This window comes from Neoarius graeffei, chromosome 1, assembly GCF_027579695.1.
Source record: "Neoarius graeffei isolate fNeoGra1 chromosome 1, fNeoGra1.pri, whole genome shotgun sequence".
Lineage (NCBI taxonomy): Eukaryota > Metazoa > Chordata > Actinopteri > Siluriformes > Ariidae > Neoarius > Neoarius graeffei.
This window is the reverse complement of record NC_083569.1, coordinates 79822478-79849524: the sequence shown is the minus strand read 5'-3', so window position 1 is coordinate 79849524 and position 27047 is coordinate 79822478. Positions and strand designations below refer to the sequence as shown.

The window sequence follows — 27047 nt, the reverse complement described above, 5'->3', positions numbered from 1 at the left end:
AGGAAGGGATTAAAGTCAAAGTGAAAGCAGTTCCAGCTCACAGCGAGAAGAAATCCTTATTTTCACATTAATTTCTGAAATTCACTGCCGGATTTTCACCGACTCTGAAATATAAACACAGACAATTCTCACTCCCTGAAAAGAGGCGAGTAAAATAAAGGTATGTTCTTCAGTGAATGTTTTATTGTTCAGAGGTTTTGTCAGTGTGTGATTTATCAGGATAAACTGTACATGTTAACAATGTCAGACAGAGACAGAGTCTCTAACACACTGCTGAAACACTGACACTGAAATACAAGCTGATTATAAGTGTTTTTATTGAGTTTAGTTTAAAAACTGTGTCTTTAATGATCAGTGATCAACCGAGACAACAAAGCTGAAAAACAGGTTTAAAGGTTGCTGTGTTTTATTAACTGCTCAAAACTAAACTGATTCCAACATGAACACTGAAATACAAGTTAAAATACAATTATATTTTATACTGTGTGTGTGTGTGTATGTGAAGTCCAGAGGTGATCACTGGGTGAAACATAAACACTTATAGAAACATGAGAAACTGTGAATGATCCAGTTCCTGAGCTGAGAGCTGTGAGAATGATCAGTGAAATCCTGTGTTTATGACAATCTAATGAAGATGAGAATGTTTATGTGTGTTTTATATCACAGTCTAAATGCTTCCAGTGTCATTGCTGAGGTTTAACACTGCAGACAGGCCTGTGGAGTCAAACAGACTAATCAGTAACACCTCATATTGTTACATGTGTGAACTGAATGATGTGATTTCTGATTGAAAAAGGTTCAAAACACAGGAGGAAGAAAGTGGCTGAATCTTCATCAACAAAAGACAGAAAAAGGAGCAGCATGGATCACCCACCTTTCTGTAAGTTATACAGCTCATACATGATAGTTTGTGGTGAGGACTTGTCCTGCATGGTGTAGGCGCTACATCATTTAATGAAGGACCGTCAAGATGATGAAATTTTGGCTGAAATGAATAGTGAAAGTATTTCCTGTTAACTTTATGCCACTCTTTTCATATAAAAATAAGCTGTGTGTAATAAAACACAAACATAAGCCATTTATTGACACTGAATGTGCCATTATGGAAGAATTTTCTGACTTTATTCAAATATTTAACAAGATACTGAATTGCTTCAATAATTAGATCTGCAGTTAAAAGTCTCATCTCATCTCATTATCTCTAGCCGCTTTATCCTTCTACAGGGTCGCAGGCAAGCTGGAGCCTATCCCAGCTGACTACAGGCGAAAGGCGGGGTACACCCTGGACAAGTCGCCAGGTCATCACAGGGCTGACACATAGACACAGACAACCATTCACACTCACATTCACACCTACGGTCAATTTAGAGTCACCAGTTAATCTAACCTGCATGTCTTTGGACTGTGGGGGAAACCGGAGCACCCGGAGGAAACCCACGCGGACACGGGGAGAACATGCAAACTCCACACAGAAAGGCCCTCGCCAGCCCCGAGGCTCGAACCCAGGACCTTCTTGCTGTGAGGCAACAGCGCTAACCACTACACCACCATGCCGCTGCAGTTAAAAGTGACAAAATAAATTATTCTGAACTAGAATTGGGAATAAATAAATTAAATTATTTTTGAAAGATTATAAATAATTAAATGATCATAAATAATTAAATGTGACTCTAAATATGTTGTTTGCCACCTATCTATCTATCTATCTATCTATCTATCTATCTATCTATCTATCTATCTATCTATCTATCTATCTATCTATCTATCTTTCAATGATGCTATGAAAACCATAAAAAAACTGACATGAAATAAACCATGAAAATGAGCATCATGAATTACTCCCCAAAATCTGACACTTTCATTCACAATTAATAAAGTCTGGGAAAAAATTATATATATAAAGAGAGAGAGAGAGACCCACAGCATATGGAGAATGAATAGGAAATATTTTATGGATACTGCATTTTTGAAGCACATTAAAACTCATAGTGATTTATTTATCCAGACCAGTGTAAATGGGGGACCCACAAGATCAGCCGTAAAAACATTGGTGTTCTGGACAACTTAACTGGAAAATGTCTTACTTAAGAAAGCAAATGACCTTAGCCATAAGTCTAATAAACTTCATTACATTTTTTGCACTAATTCCGGTAAACATTTAACCTCATTAGTTAAAAAGGTGCAAGAGACAATCCGTATCTCTGAAACATAAAAAATTAGATTTAGTGTACAGAAATAATCAGATCATTAACAAAGCATTTAGCTAAATCATATTATGAGAAACTTTTTTACATCAGAAATAAAAGAATATCCTCTTTCTAAAATCACTTAATTTGAAATGCTTATCATTAGAGCAAAAAGAAAAACTTAATAAAGACATAATCTGGACAGAAATTAAATCTGATATTAAAAATTTTCCTTGAAAGAAAGCTCAAGGACTGGATGGTCTAACAATATAATTTTATTCAGCTTTTTGGTCAAACACTACCCCTTTGTTGATAGAAGTTGCAAATTCTGTGAAAAACAATCATACGCTTCCACAAACAATGCACCTATGAACTATTTCTGTAACACCAAAGCCAGGCAGAGACAGTGATAGACCTTCTGACTTCATAACTTTTAGTTTAATCAACTGTGATAAAAAAAAAAGATTATGACTTAAGTTATAAAATAACAGACTAATAAAGCCTGTGTTAACGCCCGGTCACACAGCACTCCGCGTCTATATCACGTACAAAAAGATACAAAAATCTGGTGGACGTGGTCGTAAGTGGTAATTTTCGGTCAATTTTGGCTTTGCCGTGCTTTGTACGGGGTATGGCCGTCGGCGGCTGTTTCACTGCTGCAGCACTGCCTAAGCACAGCTAACCAAGTCCAGCCACGTGTAAGGCTAAAAATAGGTTCGCACGTGTTCGAACACAGGGAAAAAAGCGACAAGTTACCACGGATAACCACGGCCTCATCGCGTCTGTAGCACTGCCGATCACGTGTTGAGCGCGGACGTAAAACGGGCACTCCACTGCCATAGCACTGCCAAATCACGGGTAACCGCGGCTCAGCGTCGTTGGAAGAGCGGCTTGCTGCACATATAAAAGCGGTCGCGCACGGCTGGTCTTCACAGACCCAGATGTTCCGTACCACCCTCCTCCTCCTCCTTCTTCTTCTTCTCTCAGCAAGGATATGTTGAGCCTGTATCAGTTGGTTCTGTTGGTGCTGGAGCATTAAGATGAGGACATCACAGCGTTGAGGGTTCATGTTCACCCCTTGACATCTAGACTGCAAGTGCCGAGGTCTCAGAAAATTACGGTATTTATACATGCCGCAAATCAGAAGTGATGCAGAAGTGATTAGACAGTGATCAATCGAATTTAGAACTTGTTTGAGACGTCGTTTAACGGGCTTAGACAGTGCTATGTATGCAGAAAAATCCATTTCTCAGTGATAAGCTGCTAAACACACGCTATATCCCGTGATACCAACGCGTAACACCCGTCCGATGACCGTGCTCTGCCCGTGATAGACCGCCAAACTTTCGCGTCTTACCACGTCTCCCCAAGTTTTAATAACGGCCGGGACACTGATTATCACGTGTTTTTCACGTGTGTTGCACGTCTTTACCACGTGTGCCGGCCGTGGTTGTCCGCGGTCTAAAGTTTTGAGCAGTCCAAAACTTTTTGCCGCGTCCGACGCCGTTCCGATTTTCCCCTGCGTCCTGTCACGTCTGTATATCGACTGTAACACGTCTTAACTTCGACATCAACACGAACAACATCGTCTGCTTCACGGGAGAGCACTTTTTGACGGGTTTTGGCCGTGATAAAGCCGTAAAGCGCTGTGTGACCGGGCCTTTACCAAATATTATCCATCACCATCAAACTGAATTTATACAAAAGAGAGATTTAAAAACTGATACAAAAACATGTTTATCTTGAACAAAGGATGCAAAGAAGTATAAGAAGGATTGAAGACTAATGGTGGTTGATGCAGAAAAACCTTTTGATAGACTTTAACGGTTTTATCTATTTAAAGTTCTCTAGGTTTATGACCTCCCAGTGAAAATTATGAATATGATGATAATCTCGGCGGCACGGTGGTGTAGTGGTTAGCGCTGTCACCTCACAGCAAGAAGGTCTGGGTTCAAGCCCCGTGGCCAGCGAGGGCCTTTCTGTGCGGAGTTTGCATGTTCTTCCCGTGTCCGTGTGGGTTTCCTCCGGGTGCTCCGGTTTCCCCCACAGTCCAAAGACATGCAGGTTAGGTTAACTGGTGACTCTAAATTGACTGTAGGTATGAATGTGAGTGTGAATGGTTGTACAGCACTGTGTCTATGTGTCAGCCCTGTGATGACCTGGTGACTTGTCCAGGGTGTACCCCACCTTTTGCTCGTAGTCAGCTGGGATAGGCTCCAGCTTGCCTGCGACCCTGTAGAACAGGATAAAGCGGCTAGAGATAATGAGATGAGATGATAATCTCCAAATCTCCGAAGGCACAAGTATACAACTGGAATTCTTTCTGAAGCCTTTCCCTTAGTAGAGGCACAGGTCAAGGATACCCTCAATCACCCTCCATATCTACATTAGCAGTTTAACCTTCAGCTGAAAAAATTAGACAGAACAAATAAGTGGCATTACAATTGGTAAGAAGCAATGCAAACATAGTTTATTTGCTGATTATTTATTACTTTATAAATAATGTAATGTAAATAATTCTAGTCCATTTGTAATTGAAATTATAACAGAAGTTCAATTTTTCAGGTTATAAAATGAATGAGGTTATATCCAGAATTAATTTGGAAAACAATTTAAATTCCAGACAAGGAATATTAATTAAACACCTCAGTTGCTGCATCAGTGGAGATAAGTTACAGCTGTAAAAAGACAATTTTCTCCCACTAATTAAAGATCTTTAGCAAGATATTGAAAAGTGGTCTGATCTGAAGATTCATTTAAAAGGTGGAATAAACCTTTTTAAAGCAGATGCGCAGAGCCTTTATTTTTAAATACATTTCTGATTGGATAGTATCTCCATCCTTGACTCTTGTATGCTGCATAAATGGGAATAAAAAATATATATATTTTTGAGAGTTAAAATCAACTGCAAAGTTGGCATTCAAGCTGCCCTGCTGAGCCAGCCAGCCCTGAGTGCACAGCAGGAACCGGTTTTAAGGCCGAGGCCTTTGACAGCTATAGACCAAAGTCATATAAATAAAAATTTATGGTGAAAGTAAGAAGTACCGTTACCAACTTGCTCAACTAAGACTGATTTGACTTCATTGATTGTGGGTTAACTCTCATTAAAACAGGATAGGTGTTATAACTTATGCAACATACATGTACATGTATGCATTTTCACTGATAAAACATAAAAGGCTAATTAAATAATCGGATGAACTGAGACAATCACATTCTGAAGCAAATTAAATAATTTCATACCGGTAACTTAAACACACAATGCAAGTTACGTGCATTAATCTAAATGCAGGTAAACAACATGTTGTTTTTATATCCAAATGAGAGTCGCAGCTTACCCATCTGGGTTCTCGCTTCTTGAAGGCTGATCTTGTGGCTGATTGTTTTGAAACAATCTGACTTTCAGTTGTTCGTTCAGTTCTCCGTTCATTCACTTCTTCCACATAAGGGCGATATCCAGTTTAGAAATCGGATGACTGCTCCACTCATTTTCTGTTTTGTCCATACAGAGTACTCCACCATTACTGCTCGGCTCAGGCAATTACTAAAACCCGGGACAGGACATCACTGGTTTTAGCAACAACTGTGGGGAGGTCACTGCCCGAGCGATATGTCCCGTCCTGTTCTGGCCCGGGTTTTAGCAACAACCTTCAGCTCAGTCCGGGAGGACTGGTGCAACTGAACTTTTCTTTTTAAAAAAATAAGTAAAATAAATACTTTCCTTTTCTTGTAGTTTTTTTTTCTTTAATTGTTGATACTGCACCCTCTTTCAATATGGGCTTATAGCCAACGCTCCTCAACAGATCAGAGGTCTCGTATGAGTCTTCAGTAAAATGTGCAGAGCAGAGGAGAGACCGCTTCATAGGCACCCAATGTGCCCATGAACTTCTCGCACAACGCGTCCAAATCTTTGCAGTTTGAACATTCTTGGACCATGAATGCAACGTAAATCCACCTTCTGTCATGTTGTTACACCGGCCAGCAACACATCTATGGGGCATGGCAATAAATTATCTCAAAATGGATGATCAGAGTTGCAGTCAGCTCTGTGTTTTAGTATAGCAGAAATGGCGATGAGAGTGATAGACTTCCTGCTGTGACGTTACGGACGTCAAGGTCATTCACTCAAACCGCTACCTATATAAATCACTTTAATCATAAAAATGACTATATTAGATTTATTATTAGCGCTTAAAACTATTCCTGTGCCATTCTTGAAGTCTCAAGGCATTTATAAACGAAAGTGAGGCCATGGTTCTGTGTATATGCTTTAAGATGATGTGGCTGCCAGAATGTCTCAATACATTTCAAACTATTTCTATCACTCCATCAAAACCTTTTTTTAAGAAGTGCACTCACTCACACAGTCGCTCTGGACTATAACTCCCAAGAGCCACAGCGCCCCTCATCTCCGGAATACTAACGAGGGCCCTGTTTCTTATTAGTTAAGTACTGCTTCCCTATATAAGCTCAGCATTCAGAAGCACACCTTGCGAAGTATCGTTCTGTGTCTCTGTACCTGATCATACCAAGCCTTCTGATCTCATGACTGACTTCTAGTGCTTAGACTTTTGTTTACATTTGTTTCCCGACTCCGTTTCCTCATCTGCCCTCTGATATCCTGTTTGTTGATCGCCTGACCCTTGCATGTCCCTTACTACGACTTCTGCATGCCGATTTGAATTTGTTTACAGTTTGTGACGCACCCACCTTCCTCTGTGCTTGCATCAGTACATACCTGCACCCTGACAAATGTTGTATATACAGCAATAATAATAATAATAAACTGAAAAGATACATATTACTATACATTACATATGCCATATTACCACATACATCAGATCAGTACAGTCATATCTCTGCCTAGGAAGCTACACAAAACTGGACATGTTAATTATACACGTGTGTATGGGTGCATTTGTGTGTGTCAGTCAGTGTGTGAATGGTTGATTTTTGTGGGGGTGTTTGTGTTTTCATCATAATGTACAGTATTCAGTACATTTTATCATAATGGATACATTCAGGAAGGTTACTGCAGATTATTATTATTATTATCATCCATCCATTATCTGTAGCCACTTATCCTGTCCTACAGGGTCGCAGGCAAGCTGGAGCCTATCCCAGCTGACTACGGGCGAAAGGTGGGGTACACCCTGGACAAGTCGCTAGGTCATCGCAGGGCTGACACACATGATAGAACAATTATGAGATGGAGACAGCCTGTGGGTCAGAGTCCACAAAAGTAATGTCATTTCCTGTTACCCAGAGGCATGTAATCAGAAAAAAAATTAAATAAATAAAATTCTACTGCACAGAATGAAAAATGAAATGAAACTAATCATAAAATAATGGCTGGAACAGAGAGTTACATATCGATATTACAAATTAACTATTTAGAAACAGACTGATGGCAATATCTATTTATAACTGTCTCAAACAAAAATAAGAACAATATAACAATTCAATAGTATAAAAAAGGCAATGTGTGTGAAAGAAAATGAGATGTGAGATATTAGTGTTAGCTCTGAGGAATAATCTGGAAGTTAGTGAACTCTATCAGAATTGATTCAGGTATGATGTGAATTATGACCAATAAATACTGTTAAGACATGACTGTGAGAATGAACTGAAAATGGCAAACAACATGAGAAATTAATCCTGTTTCAACAACTGTCGAAAGAGAAAGATACACTTCATCAGAGAAAAACTGAAATAATCTCCATAAAAGTAATTATAGGAGTAAAAGAGCTGTTCAAAAAATGATCAGAGACTGAACTGGAAAAGGGAAAAAAGCAACAATGAAGGGGAGCGCAATAAAGATATGTAAGGAATAGGGGTAAAGTTGAGAAAATAAGAGGAGGTCATGAAAGTGGGAAAAGTCAGGAAGCACTTTTCTTGGGACAAATTTGATCGAATATGACACTTTCATCATCATCATCATCATCATCTGTCATCCGGCGAGCCGGTGACTTGATAAGATATCATATCCCAGACCCGCCGGTCAAGCATAGCTGCTCTGAGTTGATCTTCCTTCAACCCCGTCTCTCGCTCGAGGACCGTTTTCAGAGTGGTACGTGGTCGACCGACTTTGCGCTTCGCCTCAGGCTCCCACAAGAGAACTTGTGCGGCAGGTTGATTGTGACGAAACACATGGCTGCACAATGCCAGACGGCGTTTGGCGATTATGGTCGAGAGGCATGGTAGGGAACCGTACAGGCGGTCGTTTGTCCAATGGTCCTGCCAGCTGACGTTGAACACTCTGCGGAGCATGCGGGTGTACGTGCCATCCAAGGATTGCTCTTGTGCTCTCATTAGAGACCAAGACTCGGATCCGTAGAGAAGAATGGATTCGACTGAGGCCTTGAACACTCTGACCTTTGTGTCTCTAGACAGCGGGGCAGCCCACACCTTGATTAGAGAATTTAGGTCGCCCCAGGCTTTGGCCTTTCTGGAGTTGATGTCATGAGCAGTGTTCATCCAACTGCCAAGGTATTTGAAGTCGTCCACCTTCTCGATGGTAGAGTTGTCAAGTGCGTGGAGAGATTGGTCCATAGAGGAACTTATATGCATCCATTTGGTTTTGCATGCGTTCAACTGAAGGCCAACTGATTTAGCAGCCAGTTCTACTCGGTGGAGAAGATCCTCGCCCGAATTCACAGAGTCCTCGAGAAGCGCAATGCCATCAGTGAAGTTGAGATCGGATAGATGGACAGCAAGGTGGTGAGAACTTCTACGGCGTTTAAGAGTGAGCCCATCATCCATGCGAAGGGCTAAATGCAAGGCGTAATCAAGAACAATGATGAAGAGCAGAGGAGCTAGGGGGTCTCCTTGAAGGACGCCCGAGTTGATAGAAAACTCCTCAGTTACACTGTCAGGAGTTATAACCACGGCAGTGTTATCGATATACATTGTCCTGATTGCCTCAACCATGCTGGGGGGGGACACCATATGCTTGTAGAATGGAAAACATTGTGTCGCGTCTGATGGAATCAAAAGCCTTCTTAAAGTCCAAAAAGACTATCATACCTTCTTTATGATGGTTCATGAGCTCTTCGATAATGCGCCGGAGGGCTAAGATGTGAGCGCTAGTAGAACGCAGTTGACAGAAGCCATTTTGGTTTGGGCGCAAGAAGTTATCCATTAATGGCCTCAACCTATTGAGTAACAGCACTGTAAAAAATATAAATGACAGTTGTTGTTCAAGCTCACAATTTTATTGTAAACTGACTCAGAAAAACAATTTTGACATCTAACAAACAAACTCACGTTTGTACAACTCATTTTTCTTAGAAAATAACTAACAAAGATACTTGATTAAGCAAAACAAGTTTTTCTTAGTTTCCCTCAAATTTCTAAAGACTGTCCTACTCTCTAACAAGAAGTTTTAAGTTTTCTTACTTTATGTTCATTGACACGCCTACTACGGGGTTTCCTTCCTTTCTCCACAAGCCCAACGAGCTTCATTCTCAGACCATACTCTCATACACACTAAGTTCTTGAGCAGCTCAGTTCATTGGGCCCAATTCTAATGTGAGTAAAGACCGGTTCTTAAGAAGATCAGTTCATAAGTTCATAAGTTAATTTCAATGTGTGTATTCAAAGTGTAATGTGTGTATTCTTGCACACAATTAGAAATGCACATCTTGCATTCATTCTCAGACCCAATACTCACACATTCATACACAGTATAAGACTAGTTCTCAAGAAGCCCTGTTCATAGGGCACGAGTCTGTGAATTCACAATTGTAATGTGAAATTTTCAAAATGGTGAATAAAAGGTTTTTTTTTTAACTACACTTTGTGTTGTGTTGAATGATGGGGTGTGGTGAAAATTGTTAGAACTCAAAAAACAAAATTGGTAGAAGTTAGATTTTACATATGAAACTGAAAGTCTTTGTTGATCAAACTTAGTATAATGAGTTTGTATTATTAAAAACAAAAGGTTGGCAGAATTCACAAATCTGTGTTGTGTCAACCTTTGACTTATTTAAGTGAAGAGGTTGGCAGAATTCGCAAATTTGTGTTGTGTCAACCTTTGGCTTATTTAGGTAAAGAGAACTCAAAAAAACAAATGCATCACGTTGCCTAGATAATTTCAGTTCTGTCAACCATTTTTTTTTTACAGTGAGTCAGTTATACACTTTAGAGGCGATCTGAGCTAGACTAATTCCCCTGTAGTTGTCAGGCAACGTCAGGTTGCCTTTCTTAGGGACAGGGACAATGCCTGCTAGACCCCATTCCTTGGACCTGTTGCCTGCAAGGGTTTCATTGCAGAACGTGAAGAAGTTGCAGATGTTTGGGAGCTTCCATAGCTCAATAGGGAGACCATCCATCCCAGGAGCGCGACCAGATTTCATCTCATCAACAGCAGAGTTAACTTCATTACGGTCGAACGGCCCAGTGAAGATTTGCTCATTGAGTTCAAAGATTTGGATGATCTCAGTTGGCCTTTCTGGTGTAGGGCTATCAGGTGATAACACACGTTGAAAATGGTCCTTCCAGAGCTTCAAACGATCTTCACCTTGGATGAATACTGGGTTTGGAGATTTGTTGGATAACGTCTTCACTAGGTTCCATGCACTTTTTGTGTCCATCAAGGTGTTACTGGAGTCGAACCGGTCGAGGATGGCTCGAATTCTTAATTCTTCCTGCATAACATACGTAGAACAAAGGGAAGCCTGGGCAGCTTGAGTAAGCTGAATGCTGGCTTTAATAGCGACATGGCGCGCCTCCGCCACCGCAGGGCAATCGGAAAGTGGTGACTTTTTGGGATGTTCTTTGGGTAGAAGGGACGACCCCACTTTATTACAGACTCCCACCAAGGACGAATAAGATTGGTCTTCTTCAGGAAGGCTTTGGAATTCTTCGGATATTAAAGCATCGACGGAGGAGGCGAGATTTGGGTTGGAAATCAAGGAAGACCAGTTGAGCCATTTCATTCGCGGGCGCCTGGTTGAATGGACACTCAATTTGGTAGACACAGTAACAATTCTGTGATCGCTGCCAACAGGATTGGATGATGAGTGTGCTTGAGAGTCTCTAAGGCTGTTTCGCCAGCGCTTACGACATAGAATGAAGTCGATTTGAGAGAGATCACCTCTCGAGGACCCATGAGTCCAGAGTTTACGCCTGGGCTTTTGGAAACAAGTGTTAGCAATGATAAGACTGTGCTCGCTAGCAAATTCGGTCAATAGCTCCCCGTTCCGATTTTCACTCATGTGATATGAATGTCGTGCCGCGACATGGGCATTGAAGTCGCCCCCAATCGCAAGGAAAGCATGCGCCGGTATAGAGGCAACTGCCTCACGCAAAGAGCGGTAAAACTGCGTGACTTCCTCTTCGGGGGAAACGTTATGAGGCGAGTAGCATGACACAACATTGAGCCTTGGATTGCCTTTGAAAACGGCGATAATAATTCGTTCCGAGACCTTCCTGATAGTAGAAAGTAGTGGTAAGAAAGACGAAAGTATAGCTATCCTTACTCCATGAATGGCCGCACCTTGGGCGTTACGGGAAGCCGAGATGGTAAACAGTGTCACCGCACCTAGATTATGGGTTACGATGTCCGAGGACTCGTCGTTATGGACTAAACGATGTTCTTGGATGCACACTATGGGTGTGTTATAGTGGCATATAAGGAAATTCAGTTCCTCCTTGGATGACATAGTCAAGAGAGTTCGACAATTGAGCTGCCCTATGATGAGTGTTTTACCAGGGTGCATAAGACCTTTCCCGGGCTGGCGATCAGACAGTGACCTCCCCTGGGGGTTTGGGGCACTGTCGTCATGAGATGTCTGGCAGGCATTGACAGGCACGGTACCAGGTGAAGTTAGGGCATGGGCTTGAACCGTGGTGCAAGTATTGGATATCATCATCAAGTTTTCAAATTGCTTTGAAAAACCGGGGTGACGCAAATACTCCCGGGATTTTCTGTCTGGGTTTACTCCCATAGGTCCGCCGCGTTCTGCAACACTAGGGGCGGTGCTAAGAGCCACGCGGATGGTCTTCGGCATGTGAGAGGCTAGATAGAGGGACCACTTGCTGTCAAGTTGGTCCTATATTCCGCATCGCATGCCGCTGGTATGGGGAGACCAGTCTGGGATGCCACGATGATGAGATGGCAACCAGAAAGGTACTACTCCTCCAGGGACCTTGCCCCCTATGACACTTTAACACAAAGCAAATATACATGGTGTGTGTGGTAATATGATGGCCAGATGACTTCACTCGTCTCTACAGTGGGGATTGGGCTATGAGCTCTCCAGATATTTTATATGGAGATCAGTGAATTTTTTGCATATGTTCCACATTTAAAGTAACAACAGACGGAGTCCTTTTTCACTCTAAAAGGAACAATAGACATTAAATACACAAACTGCACACAGTCACTTTAAACTGTGCACACTTTAGTTTTGCTGCTGTTTATGGTACATCACACTGTCTTTTGGTGGCACTGTTTTTGCAAGTCATTTTATGTTATCATGTGTCATTACATTAGGATGCGTTATGTTATGATATGTATGCTAGGCTGAGTTATGTCACATTGGGTAGGTTGTGTTATTTTATGCTGTCTTATGTCATCTTCTGTTAGGTGTTATGTTTTATGTGATGTTTACAAAGCTCTTGCAATATTCAATGATTACTGTTTTAGCTTCATATTTGTTATTTGCACTGTCTATGCACCTCAGATCATGAGAAAATGATATTTATTCTTCTGCATACTTCATATATGGAAGAATGACAAAGTTCAGCTGAGTTGAAAAAGTGTGACTTTGTGAAAGAAAAGTGTTTTATTGTTGGAGTGTTGCAGTGATACTGTATAAGAGGAATAAAGCACTCAAGCATGTACAGTTTTAGGGAAAAATAATCAGCTCTGGGGTGATGACAACTTTGTCATTGATTATTACAGTATTAATGCAAGAGTTTCTGTGTTTTGTCTCTTATGTAAGCTCTCCACTTGCAAAACCTTCATTGAAAAATTCATGAACATATTTTCCAAATTTTTTTTACCCCATGACACCTTAACAAGTGTCATTAGGCTTCCATTCTAAGTGAATTTAGAATTAAAAGACTTTTTGGGATCAGTCCAGAAAAATTATGGAGAAATTCCGGTGCGTGATTTTCACACCTACACTACAGATGCAGTGGACTGTATAGAGACAAGGTTGAAACAAATTCCAGTATTTCTACACTATTTATAAACAAACAATATGTAACATTATTTTCTATCAACCCTAGTTTCTGATGACTCCAGCAGTCTCCTGTCTGAAGAGAAGCTGCTGTGTTCGACCTGTCTGAACGTGTTCACTGATCCACTCACCACTCCATGTGGACACAGCTTCTGTAAGAGCTGCCTTACACAGTGCTGGGAGAAGAGTCAACACTGTTACTGTCCATTATGTAAAGAGAAATTCACCAAGAAACCTGAACTGAAGATTAATACAACACTGAGAGAGGTTGCAGATCTCTTCAAGAAGAAACATAGTCCTGATAAACCTGAGGTTCTTTGTGATGCCTGCACTGGAGAGAAGCTGAAGGCTCTGAAATCCTGTCTGGATTGTCATGCAACTTTCTGTAAAACTCATTTAGAGCCTCATAATCTTGTTTCAAGCTTTCAGAAACACAAACTAATAAACCCTGTGGAGAACCTGGAGGACTACATGTGCCAGAAACATGACAGACCGCTGGAGCTGTTCTGTAGAGATGATCAGACATGTGTGTGTCAGTTCTGCACTGAAGGAGACCACAAGAATCACAACACTGTTCCTATAGAGGAGGAGAGCGGAGAGAGGAAGGTGAGAAACACTGATTAACAGCAACTTTAGACATTATTATAGAAAAAACAAATTAATTTATCCAGTGGTAGATCAGATTGGAAATTTCAGAGATCAAATTCCAGGACAAAGGTACAAAAGTATTAAAAATATCAATTATTTGTCTTCTGCTCTGTCCTTAGACTCAGCTGGGAAAAACACAGACAGATGTGCAGCAGATGATTCAGGACCGACTGAAGAAGATCCAAGAGATCAAACACTCAGTTGAGCTCAGCAAAGTGTGTGGAAAACAGCTTCTGTATTGTTTGCTTGAATCTGTAGAACTTAATAATCTGCAATAAATATTAGTTCATTATTCAGTGTGATGTAAAGAAAGTGAAAATGTGTTGCTCCTTTAGACAAACACAAAGAAAGAGAAAGCAGACAGTGTTGAAGTCTTCACTGCTCTGATTCGCTCCATTGAGAGAAGTCAGGCTGAGCTGCTCGAGGTGATGGAGGAGAAGCAGAAAGCAGCAGAGAGGCAGGCTGAAGGACTCATTAAAGAGCTGGAGCAGGAAATCATTGTGCTAAAGAGGAGAGACACTGAGCTGGAGCAGCTCTCACACACTGAGGAGCATCTCCACCTCCTACAGGTCAGTGTTCCTCTCTCTGCTCACTGGCAATGCAGAACATCACAGAACAACACTCACCATGCTGAGGGATTTCTCCTCTCTCCTGCTCTACTGTAGATTTACTCCTCCATGTGCAGCCCTCCACACACCAAGAACTGGACTGAGATCAGTATTAACACTGATCTGAGTGGGGACACTGTGAGGACAGCTCTGTCTCAGCTTCAGCAGACTCTGAATGAGAAACTCACTAAAACACCCAATGACAAGTTAAAGGAAGCAGGTGAGAAACTATTATATGATGTTTTTTTCCTGGCCTAAGTCTATAATAATATTTGTTAATTTTTAGCTTTATTTGATTCAAATCCTGCAATAAAACCATCTGAAATCTAATGAAGGTGATGTTTTGTTGTAATTAGTTTCCATAGAACTGAAGAGGATTCAGCAGTATGCAGGTACAGTGAGGTTTCTGTTTCCTCTCATATTAAAATGTACAGATCATCATTACACCACTGCATCATCAGACTTATTTTCATCTGTAGATCTCTCCAGCTAAAAGGAAGTCTTAAAGTGTCTCTCATTATCCTCCTCACTACACTGTAAAAACGAAAATATTGAGAACACTCAAATTATCAAGGCAGCATGCAATAGATTTTTGAATTGTCTCAACTTTTGACTACTGCTGTTGACTTTTACTAGTTTTCAAGTTTCAACAAGAGTTCTGCAGACTTTAATTTTCTTATTCACATAATTTTGATATTCTTGAGGCTAACCATGAAATTCTTGCTTTAATAACATGTATTTCTATCAACAAATACAGAAATTCCTGATGAATAAACAAAATTCTTGACTCAGTTAGATAGAAATGTTGCTTTATAAATCGATAAAAATGCATGTTGCTCTAAGAAATAAATTAATATTTAAATAAAATGAAGAGCAGAAAGCATTAAGTTAGCCGACACTATGCTTATTCCTCTTGGCAAACATCGTGGTGAACAGGACATGCATACATAAAATAATTGCCTGTCCAAGTGTATCTTGAAGTTGTAAATGAGCACTAATCACAATGAACTAGACAAGTTTAAAATTGCACATACACTGAAATTTTAATAAACTTGAACAGGCAAAACACTGGCTATGTGCCTCTTACAAATCTTGTAAAATAGTTGTGACAAACACATCCAAAAACGTCTTGAATTTGGATTATGTCGCACAACACGTGCATTTTTCAAAAGGTCTTTGAATCAAAGAATTTAAGAATAAAACAAAATTATAAAACTCCACCGCCTCTTGTTAACTGACATCCAACAATACCAAAAATGTATATTTCACAGGCAAACTGGAGTTGCATGCTTAAAATGACTGCACATGCAAGATAGTGCATACACCAAAGTTTTACTTGAGCACCAACAACAAACATGAACAGTGGAAACACGGTATATGCACCTCTTGTGAACTGGCAGCTGACATCTCCAAAAGTTTCATGAATCTTTGTTTCAGAGGCAGAGATTTGCATGCTTAAAATGACTAGCTCACAGCAATAGCTTTGTTTTGAGATCCCTTATGTGCTGTGAGCATCGAGAGCCAAGCTCAAAAAAAGATAGTCTGAAGTGCTTCAAAGGTATACCTCATTTCCTTTGGATAATCAATGTTCATGACCAGGGCTCTACACTAACTTTTTTTTTTTCAGGAGCACACGTGCTCCCAAGTTAAAAATTTTAGGAGCACAGGGAAAAAAATGGGGGCACAAGCACAAGTAGGTTTTCATTTTAAAGGTTTATTGCAGCGCAAACCTTATACACACCAACACATAAAACGCAAAATTCAATTGATAATGAATGAATGAACGAATTAATGAATGAACAAACAAATGAATAATGAACAACTGAATGAATGAACAAACAGTAGCTAAACAGAGAGCAGAGCTCAGCAGAGCTAACATCATCATCAAGGACAGCTCCCACCCTGGCTCTGAGTTCTTTGACTTGCTGCCCTCAGGCAGGCGTTACAGGTGCATCAAAGCAAGGACCAACAGACTCAAAAACAGTTTTTTCCCACAGGCCATAACCACCTTGAACAATTAGCCTTTTTCACATTACGTCACTTGCAGGGGAACTCGTATCCATTTTCAGCCTTTTGAATGGAAGAAGAGGTATACGGCGGCAACATATGTTAACAAAACTGTGTCATTCACAGATAAGATTGATAATAATATTGCACATTGTTGTTTATCATTACGTATTGTTAGCGACCATTCCAGTCACCTATCTGCCTTGTTTTGGAAAGGAAGTTTACTGACTTTCTATGGTTGCTACTTGTTAGCCAGCAGATTAGCATGCCGCCTCTTCTTCCATTCAAAAGGCTGAAAATGGATGTGAGGTTCTTCTGCAAGTGACGTAATGTGAAAAAGGCTAATTACATGCACTGACTGATGCCACTTCTGGCAGGTGCAACAATGCACCAACAAGGAGCTAAAAGGACAATATTCTCATACTTACCTGATACAGTGCAATACTTATTACAGTGCAACTTTTTAGTTTTTATAGCTTTTGTATTTTATATTTATATTTCTACACTTTTACATCCAGACCCAATACAATACCAAATACAGTGCAATATCCTGAGTTTTGTAGCTGAACTGAGTTTCTATAACTAATGTGCAATTAACATCTGAACTACACACGCCCAGTTGTATATATATTCTTTGTTTTTCTGCTGTGTTGTGACATGCACCATTTGTATACTGTATATTATTTGTTTTTCTGCTGTGTTGTATGTTCCCATCTAAATGTTTGCACTGGGGTGTGTGCTTTCCATCTCATTATATAATTTTCCCGCACCTTCTCCCGTCGTTCTAGCTTTCTTCACTACACTTTCTTCCTCATCCGTTCTTTTATTCTTGTTTCCACCATCATTGCTTTTAAAAAGCGCCGTTATTCTCTGCATAGCGAATATATTTCTCAGCTCGGTCCGAACCAGCTCTCAGTTATCTCTCAGTTGAATGATCTGATGAATCCCTAAAAAGCACTTTTCCCACCGAATGCCACACCCACAACATACAACTGTGGGAAAGAGGGGCAATCACAGAAAGATGAGTAGAAAACGGGAAATGTTACGGGGGATATTTATTGTGATAGTAGACTATTGTAGCGTCAGCACAAAAGCACCAGACTCAACTATAACTGAAAGTGTTATTCAGTAGCCTAAACTTATTCAAGCTACAGACCGAGAAGAATAAAAATGCTGAAATCTCATGTCCCGGTAAAACGCACTAGCATGGCAGAACGGAAAAAAAAAATGTAACTTTTTCACTCCCCCCCCCCCCCCCCCCCCCCCGGCTACCGTGGGAACCACCGCGCAATGCAAGACAGAGGCAATGCATGCAACTACCGTACAGACAGGGAGCAAGGAGCAGGCAGAACACACACACACGTACACAACACTGAACACACACACTTACAACAATACAGGCCGTTACTTGTTACACTGCCATGATGCTACAAGCCTGTGTCTCTCTGAGAGGGAGCAGCCCCTCCCTCCTCTGTGTGTGTGTGTGTGTGTGTGTGTGTGTGTGTGTGTGTGTGTGTGTGTGTGTGAGAGAGCGAGCAGCCCCTCCCCCACCCGCCCGCTGAGCGCAGAGACACAGAGTGGCACACAAAGTGAAGGATTTTCTCAGAGCACTCCCTCCAAACAACGGGGATTTACACGAAAACGGAAGGAGATATTCACAAAATTTTTTCACATTGAGCACTACAAGGCTCTGATGAACACATTGATGTAATTTTCTTGTCTCTAGTGTAAAAAATGATATTAGGTAGGCTATCCAGCGCTGGATTTACATACTTTGCAGTTTAACGTTTGATACATTTTAGAATGTTAAAGTCGTCGCATCTGTGCTCAGTGCTTTCCTAAATTGTCAGCCGCAAGAAGAACTCACACAAATGAGCGTGTTTTTTTTTTTGTTTACATGCTGAAAAATTCGCTCGCAAATGCAAGTGAAATGTGCGCACTGTAGAGCCCTGTTCATGACATACAGAAGGCCAAAGAGGTATGCAAAGGCCGTACTGAGGTCTGGTAGGTCATGGAGCACAATGGCCCCTTCCAACACAATAGCCATGTCTTGCACATTTGGTGAAATTGCAGCATCATTGTCTTTGAGGACAGTGAGGATGGCAACAGACACATCTCTGAGCCCTTGTTCTTCAGGGTCAGTGTCCTGAAGAGAAGTAACAAACATGATTGAGTGTTAAAGAAAACTGAAAGACAAAATGCATTTCTTCTTATTCCAACCTAAATTTTAGTAACATGCTACTGACACTTGCCATTCAGCTTGTAGAAGTTTAAAAAAGCACATTGAATTACCTGTGTAGGAAATGTGCTATATAAATAAACTTGCTATTACTCACCGAACACTTCAAGAAGAATTTAGCGGTGTCATCCCGAACAAAAATAGGCAGGCCCCTCAGTGCTGCTGTCTTTCGGTGAGACACAATGTCCGATGTCTAACAGTACCCAGTGGAAAACACACAAGCATATCAATTAATACAGTGCCAAAGTGAATTTATACAAAATGCAAAAGGAAAGAGGGAAAGAAATTCCACTGCAATCCTGCATTAATTTGTACTTTTACAAATCAAAAATACTGTGATCATTTTCTGTTTCAATTCAGAACACCAAAGCAATGACTGGTACCATCAATTTTTACTGATGCATTTCCATCAAAGCATTTTTTAGCTTTTCTGTCTCTCTGGAATGAAAAAAGTATATTCATGCTTTCCTAATAATCCCGGGCAAATATTTAATATTTTCAACAAAGGAAAGAGGCATGGGCGGTCACGTCTTCTTTGGCTACTGAACACAGCAAGTGCTCGAGGTTTGGCAGTTGAAAAGCATGACAGGATATTTTCCCTCAACTTATGAATGCTTTTAGCTTCAGGCACATCATTTACCTGTTCATCAAGGTTATCAAGGAGGTGTTCCATCTTCTGACCAAAGCCTACCTTCCTTAGCCCGGTACAGTTGAAGCAGGCAAGGCACATATTTGTCAAGGGATGCAGTGAAAGTCCCCAGGAGGTCTTTGCTGGTGATTTGATTAAATTCTTCAGATATATGAACACAACAATAAAATAATATAACTGGACAATAATTACCCTGTTAGGTTTTTTTTTCTGAACAGAAAATTCCTAGGAAGCTACAATGCAATTACTCTATAAAAATGTACAACCCCGATTCCAAAAAAGTTGGAACAAAGTACAAATTGTAAATAAAAACAGAATGCAATGATGTGGAAGTTTCAAAATTCCATATTTTATTCAGAATGGAACATAGATGACATATCAAATGTTTAAACTGAGAAAATGCATAATTTAAAGAGAAAAATTAGGTGTATTTAAATTTCATGACAACAACACATCTCAAAAAAGTTGGGACAAGGCCATGTTTACCACTGTGAGACATCCACTTTTCTCTTTACAACAGTCTGTAAACGTCTGGGGACTGAGGAGACAAGTTGCTCAAGTTTAGGGATAGGAATGTTAACCCATTCTTGTCTAATGTAGGATTCTAGTTGCTCAACTGTCTTAGGTCTTTTTTGTCGTATCTTCAGTTTTATGATGCACCAAATGTTTTCTATGGGTGAAAGATCTGGACTGCAGGCTGGCCAGTTCAGTTCCCGGACCCTTCTTCTACGCAGCCATGATGCTGTAATTGATGCAGTATGTGGTTTGGCATTGTCATGTTGGAAAATGCAAGGTCTTCCCTGAAAGAGACGTCGTCTGGATGGGAGCATATGTTGCTCTAGCACCTGGATATACCTTTCAGCATTGATGGTGTCTTTCCAGATGTGTAAGCTGCCCATGCCACACGCACTAATGCAACCCCATACCATCAGAGATGCAGGCTTCTGAACTGAGCGCTGATAACAACTTGGGTCGTCCTTCTCCTCTTTAGTCCGAATGACACGGCGTCACTGATTTCCATAAAGAACTTCAAATTTTGATTCGTCTGACCACAGAACAGTTTTCCACTTTGCCACAGTCCATAAGCCTTGGCCCAGAGAAGACGTCTGCGCTTCCGGATCATGTTTAGATATGGCTTCTTCTTTGAACTATAGAGTTTTAGCTGGCAACACCGGATGGCACGGTGAATTGTGTTCACAGATAATGTTCTCTGGAAATATTCCTGAGCCCATTTTGTGATTTCCAATACAGAAGCATGCCTGCATGTGATGCAGTGCCGTCTAAGGGCCTGAAGATCACGGGCACCCACTATGGTTTTCCGGCCTTGACCCTTACGCACAGGGATTCTTCCAGATTCTCTGAATCTTTTGATGATATTATGCACTGTAGATGATATGTTCAAACTCTTTGCAATTTTACACTGTCGAACTCCTTTCTGATATTGCTCCACTATTTGTCGGTGCAAAATGAGGGGGATTGGTGATCCACTTCCCATCTTTACTTCTGAGAGCCGCTGCCACTCCAAGATGCTCTTTTTATACCCAGTCATGTTAATGACCTATTGCCAATTGACCTAATGAGTTGCAATTTGGTCCTCCAGCTGTTCCTTTTTTGTACCTTTAACTTTTCCAGCCTCTTATTGCCCCTGTCCCAACTTTTTTGAGATGTGTTGCTGTCATGAAATTTCAAATGAGACAATATTTGGCATGAAATTTCAAAATGTCTCACTTTCGACATTTGATATGTTGTCTATATTCTATTGTGAATACAATATCAGTTTTTGAGATTTGTAAATTATTGCATTCCGTTTTTATTTACAATTTGTACTTTTTCCCAACTTTTTTGGAATCGAGGTTGTATATCACTTAGTTTTGGCAAAAAAGTTTCATTAAGTTTCACTCGCATCTGTAAAGACAAATCCAAAGGACTAACAATTAATCTGACTATGACACATCAATTGTTTCCAATTTACAAGTTGAATTAGGGGACATATGTACTCCTTGGGAGGACAAATTCTATTACGAATTGTGGGGCTGATAGTGTCGTGAGTTGGAGTGTGTGGAGTGGCCTGTAGTGGAGTGGTAGGACAGGGTATAGTATAGCTTGTCAATATAGCTTATAACAGATTGCGCATTTCGTCAGTTATAGTCAATGTAGTAAAATAAGACCTACCCAATTACACACGCTGCATTGAGCATTTGAAAAATAAAATTACTAAATAAATGAGCACAATCTTACCTCCTCAAAGGAAAACAGCGCAGGCCATCTCTCCTGGACCTCGGATACCATAGGCTGCCCCTCTACTACCTCTTTCCGCCTAAGGGAAAATGTCGGCTCCGTCTTGTGCCGCATCATTGTCAGGTTCTTTTTCTTCTCCTTCTTCATTTCATCAACCAGAGCAACCCTCTTCTTCAAGAGTAGAATCATCATGGTGTTGTGGATAATCTGGAACATGGTTGACCTCTCCATGTTTGGGCTTTTTCAGGGTGAACAGGTGGTCATCCTCATCTCCACCTTTTCTTTTCCTAATCACATCCACCTCATTGCAGCCTGCCTGTTGCAGCTTTGACCTGTAGTTTCCAAGCTTGTAATGGATACTTGTTTTCCATCCTTCATAGCCTGTGATGCTACCTAGCTCCTTAAGAACCAGGGACGAGGCAACTGATTGAAGTTCATCTTTGTCAGGGTAGCTTTTGATTTTGGATAAAATTGCACAGGCAATTTTTGAAATGTCCATTTTAATGTCTCTTCACGTCAAGGCCCTTCTTTGACTTTTTGTACATCTCATTACCCTTACACAATTTCAGTTCAACATCATATGAGACGGATCAGGAACGGAGAGGGCCGCTCAGCAACATGCCTTAAATTGCTCTGGATAGAGTCTGAGCTAGACTTGAAATGCTCAGAGTGAACACTGGCTGTATCAAGAGCGAAGACTGAACCAATCGAATGGTCACTGGATTGGTTAAGTAGAGATGAATTACAGGCCTGCATAATATGCAGGACTGCTTAGCTCAGCTGGTAATTCAGACATTGTCAAGTTGCATAACGCATTGCCAAAATCTGGATCCTCAAACTGTCATTAGAAATCACCTTCAAGTCCAAGTCTCTCTTTCAGTCCATCAATCAGTTCACTGACAGATTCTGGTACAGCAAGCTGTATTCGTCTGGCTTCTTTGGAGAAGACAAGCACCCGAAGTAACAAAGTCTGAAAATAAGAGTGAAATAAAGAGCGGGAAATAGTCAGACTTGGTTCAAAAACATTTGACAAAATAAAGCCAAAGTCTGAGGTGATCACAGCCCAGAGTGACGTCTTCAAACTGCTTTCTTAATCTGAGCAGCAGCCAAAGTATTAATTTTAAAATAAAAGGAAAAGAATCCTGACATCTCAGTGAAGCTAGTATAAGAAAGTGTTTCGGATTTTAACTTAATTTTAATCAATTTTCAAAAGAATACATTAGTTTAATCTCAAATAATCAAGCAATTGCAGATACATGTACAGTATATGTATGAAAATATAGATGTACGTGTTTTATAACTGATATGGTTCAGCATGAACTGAGAATAAAACATTTTCCCCCCACATGCATGGACAGTTAAATGACTTAAATAAGACAGAATGTTCTGAGTAACTTAAATGGATTTCAATTTAAGCACAATTTTGAATGATGAAAACAATCCTACAAAATCTTAAAACTTGGACTATTTTTCCTCACATTTCACACATGAAAAGGTTAAATAAGATCTTTGTTGAATCGACCCTTTAGTGTAAACAGCTGGCACAAGGAAACATACCATTTTGAGTTGCTTTAATGGAGATACGATCGATACTTTAGATCGATACTTTAGATCGATCCGCCCACCACTAGCGTTTACATTCCTGCCGCAGCGTCCATTCAGGAGGCACTGGGAAGACTGTGCTCTTCTCCTGGGTGGAAGTCTAACTAACTTCGAAGCCCCTTCACTTTAAATCAGCAAGTTTCACGCATGGCACTATACACTAGCTTGGATCTTGCAGAATTGTAACATTTCTGACTGACAAATAGCCCTGCATTTGCGTTCACTGCGCGGCTACTGCTAACTGCAGAACCAGGTCATCCCCTCCCCCTCTCCCCTCTCCGCTTCCACGTGGTGTAGTGGTTAGCGCTGTTACCTCACAGCAAGAGCGTCTGGGTTCGAGCCCCATGGCCGGTGAGGGCCTTTCTGTGTGGAGTTTGCATGTTCTCCCCGCGTCCGCGTGGGTTTCCTCTGGGTGCTCTGGTTTCCCCCACAGTCCAAAGACATGCAGGTTAGGTTAACTGGTGACTCTAAATTGACCGTAGGTGTGAGTGTGAATGGTTGTCTGTGTCTATGTGTCAGCCCTGTGATGACCTGGCGACTTGTCCAGGGTGTACCCCGCCTTTCGCCTGTAGTCAGCTGGGATAGGCTCCAGCTTGCCTGCGACCCTGTAGAACAGGATAAAACAGCTAGAGATAATGAGATGAGATGAGTCAGCAAAACCATTATCTAACAGCTACTTCAGGCAAACTGTTGTCATGACAACCGAAAATACCTCAGGAGAAAAATACACCCAGCACACACGCACGCGACGCTTCCAACACACGTTAATTCACAATTCTGACGAACACAAACCACAGTATAACTCAAACGTTTTAACTATAAAATAAGGGGTTTTTTTTGGGGAAAAAATTAAGTTCACCTCAAATAAATAACTGAAAAAACCCGCTTCGTTAAAAAAAACATTTGTTTAACTCCTTCTTCCTATTCTTACACGCATATTTAAAGAATTTTCACATATATTATTGCACAACAAATATTTAACATATTAAATGCTGTATTCACTAAAACATTAACATTACCCAATACAGTATGCATTTCTCTCATTGCGCAACATCATTACTTCATTGCTGGTCAATGAATCTTAACATTTTAACCTTAAATTCTATTTATTCAACTATGAACTTATTCATTTATATTCTCATGAACAAATTTCAACAGGGTTACATGTGCGTTTGGACAGAATAAAAAAAAAGCTTAATTATTTAACCTTCTATAAATCCTCTTATAAATCGTGACGAATCTGATGCACTGGATGATGATTTAATCTTTTTTACCTGCATACTCAAATCACACACTGTGTGTTTCTCTCAGTGGATGTAACTCTGGATCCTGATACAGCTCATCCCAATCTCATCCTGTCTGCTGATGGAAACCAAGTGACACATGGAGACAAACGACAGAATCTCTCTGATACACCACAGAGGTTTGATCCGTGTGTTATGGTTCTGGGAAAGGAGAGTTTCTCCTCAGGGAGATTTTATTATGAGGTGCAGGTCAGAGGGAAAACTGAGTGGGATTTAGGACTTGTGAGAGAGAACATTAATAGGAAGGGGAAGATTTCAGCAACTCCTGAGAATGGATTGTGGACTGTGATACTGAGGAATGAGAATCAGTACTGGGCTCGTGCTGATCTCCCTGTCCTCCTCACACTGAAAGAGAAGGTGGAGACGGTGGGGGTGTTTGTGGATTATGATGAGGGTCTGGTCTCCTTTTATGATGTGAAGTCCCAATCTCATATCTACTCTTTCACTGGTCAGTCTTTCACTGAGAAACTCTATCCATTCTTCAGTCCTTATTTAAATGATGGAGGTAAAAATTCAGCCCCACTGATCATCTCTCCTGTATGAAAGACCGAATGAATTTTCATTTCACAAATTTAATCATCTATTAAATGGTGAGAATAAACAGAAATATTTTACTTTTTCTGGTTAATTTTAGAAATACATATTCCCCTTTAAAATGCTGTACAGTTTATTTTAATATCTGGGTTTAGTTTTTTGCAGAAACGAATAATTTTACTCCTACTGTCTGTTTTTACACATTTTGATTGTTGAACTTTGTCATTAAAAATCAAAGATTAATAAAGATTATTTACAATTCAAACTGAGTTGTACTGCAGAATGCAATCTGATCAGTAAAATGTATTCAGTTCAGCTGCTGATGTCTGTGTACAACCCCGATTCCAAAAAAGTTGGGACAAAGTACAAATTGTAAATAAAAACGGAATGCAATAATTTTACAAATCTCAAAAACTGATATTGTATTCACAATAGAACATAGACAACATATCAAATGTCGAAAGTGAGACATTTTGAAATTTCATGCCAAATATTGGCTCATTTGAAATTTCATGACAGCAACACATCTCAAAAAAGTTGGGACAGGCTCAATAAGAGGCTGGAAAAGTTAAAGGTACAAAAAAGGAACAGCTGGAGGACCAAATTACAACTCATTATGTCAATTGGCAATAGGTCATTAATATGACCGGGTATAAAAAGAGCATCTTGGAGTGGCAGCGGCTCTCAGAAGTAAAGACGGGAAGAGGATCACCAATCCCCCTAATTCTGTGCCGACAAATAGTGGAGCAATATCAGAAAGGAGTTTGACAGTGTAAAATTGCAAAGAGCTTGAACATATCATCATCTACAGTGCATAATATCATCAAAAGATTCAGAGAATCTGGAAGAATCTCTGTGCGTAAGGGTCAAGGCTGGAAAACCATACTGGGTGCCCATGATCTTCGGGCCCTTAGATGGCACTGCATCACATACAGGCATGCTTCTGTATTGGAAATCACAAAATGGGCTCAGGAATATTTCCAGAGAACATTATCTGTGAACACAATTCACCGTGCCATCCGGTGTTGCCAGCTAAAACTCTATCGTTCAAAGAAGAAGCTGTATCTAAACATGATCCAGAAGCACAGACGTCTTCTCTGGGCCAAGGCTCATTTAAAATGGACTGTGGCAAAGTGGAAAACTGTTCTGTGGTCAGACGAATCAAAATTTGAAGTTCTTTATGGAAATCAGGGACGCCGTGTCATTCAGACTAAAGAGGAGAAGGATGACCCAAGTTGTTATCAGCACTCAGTTCAGAAGCCTGCATCTCTGATGGTATGGGGTTGCATTAGTGTGTGTGGCATGGGCAGCTTACACATCTGGAAAGACACCATCAATGCTGAAAGGTACATCCAGGTTCTAGAGCAACATATGCTCCCATCCAGACGACGTCTCTTTCAGGGAAGACCTTGCATTTTCCAACATGACAATGCCAAACCACATACTGCATCAATTACAGCATCATGGCTGCGTAGAAGAAGGGTCCGGGAACTGAACTGGCCAGCCTGCAGTCCAGATCTTTCACCCATAGAAAACATTTGGCGCATCATAAAACTGAAGATACGACAAAAAAGACCTAAGACAGTTGAGCAACTAGAATCCTACATTAGACAAGAATGGGTTAACATTCCTATCCCTAAACTTGAGCAACTTGTCTCCTCAGTCCCCAGATGTTTACAAACTGTTGTAAAGAGAAAAGGGGATGTCTCACAGTGGTAAACATGGCCTTGTCCCAACTTTTTTGAGATGTGTTGTTGTCATGAAATTTAAAAATTACCTAATTTTTCTCTTTAAATTATACATTTTCTCAGTTTAAACATTTGATATGTCATCTATGTTCTAT

General features: G+C 40.5%; 1 protein-coding gene across 1 annotated transcript; it reads left to right on the top strand.

Moving 5' to 3' along the window:
* On the top strand, positions 1 to 27047 carry LOC132894152 (zinc-binding protein A33-like). Its single transcript, XM_060933596.1, has 8 exons — positions 1 to 160; positions 797 to 880; positions 13425 to 13981; positions 14143 to 14238; positions 14359 to 14592; positions 14689 to 14851; positions 14988 to 15023; positions 24678 to 27047. Exons 2-8 carry the CDS (start codon positions 862 to 864, stop codon positions 25211 to 25213), a joined length of 1641 nt encoding a protein of 546 aa, XP_060789579.1. The 5' UTR covers positions 1 to 160; positions 797 to 861; the 3' UTR covers positions 25214 to 27047.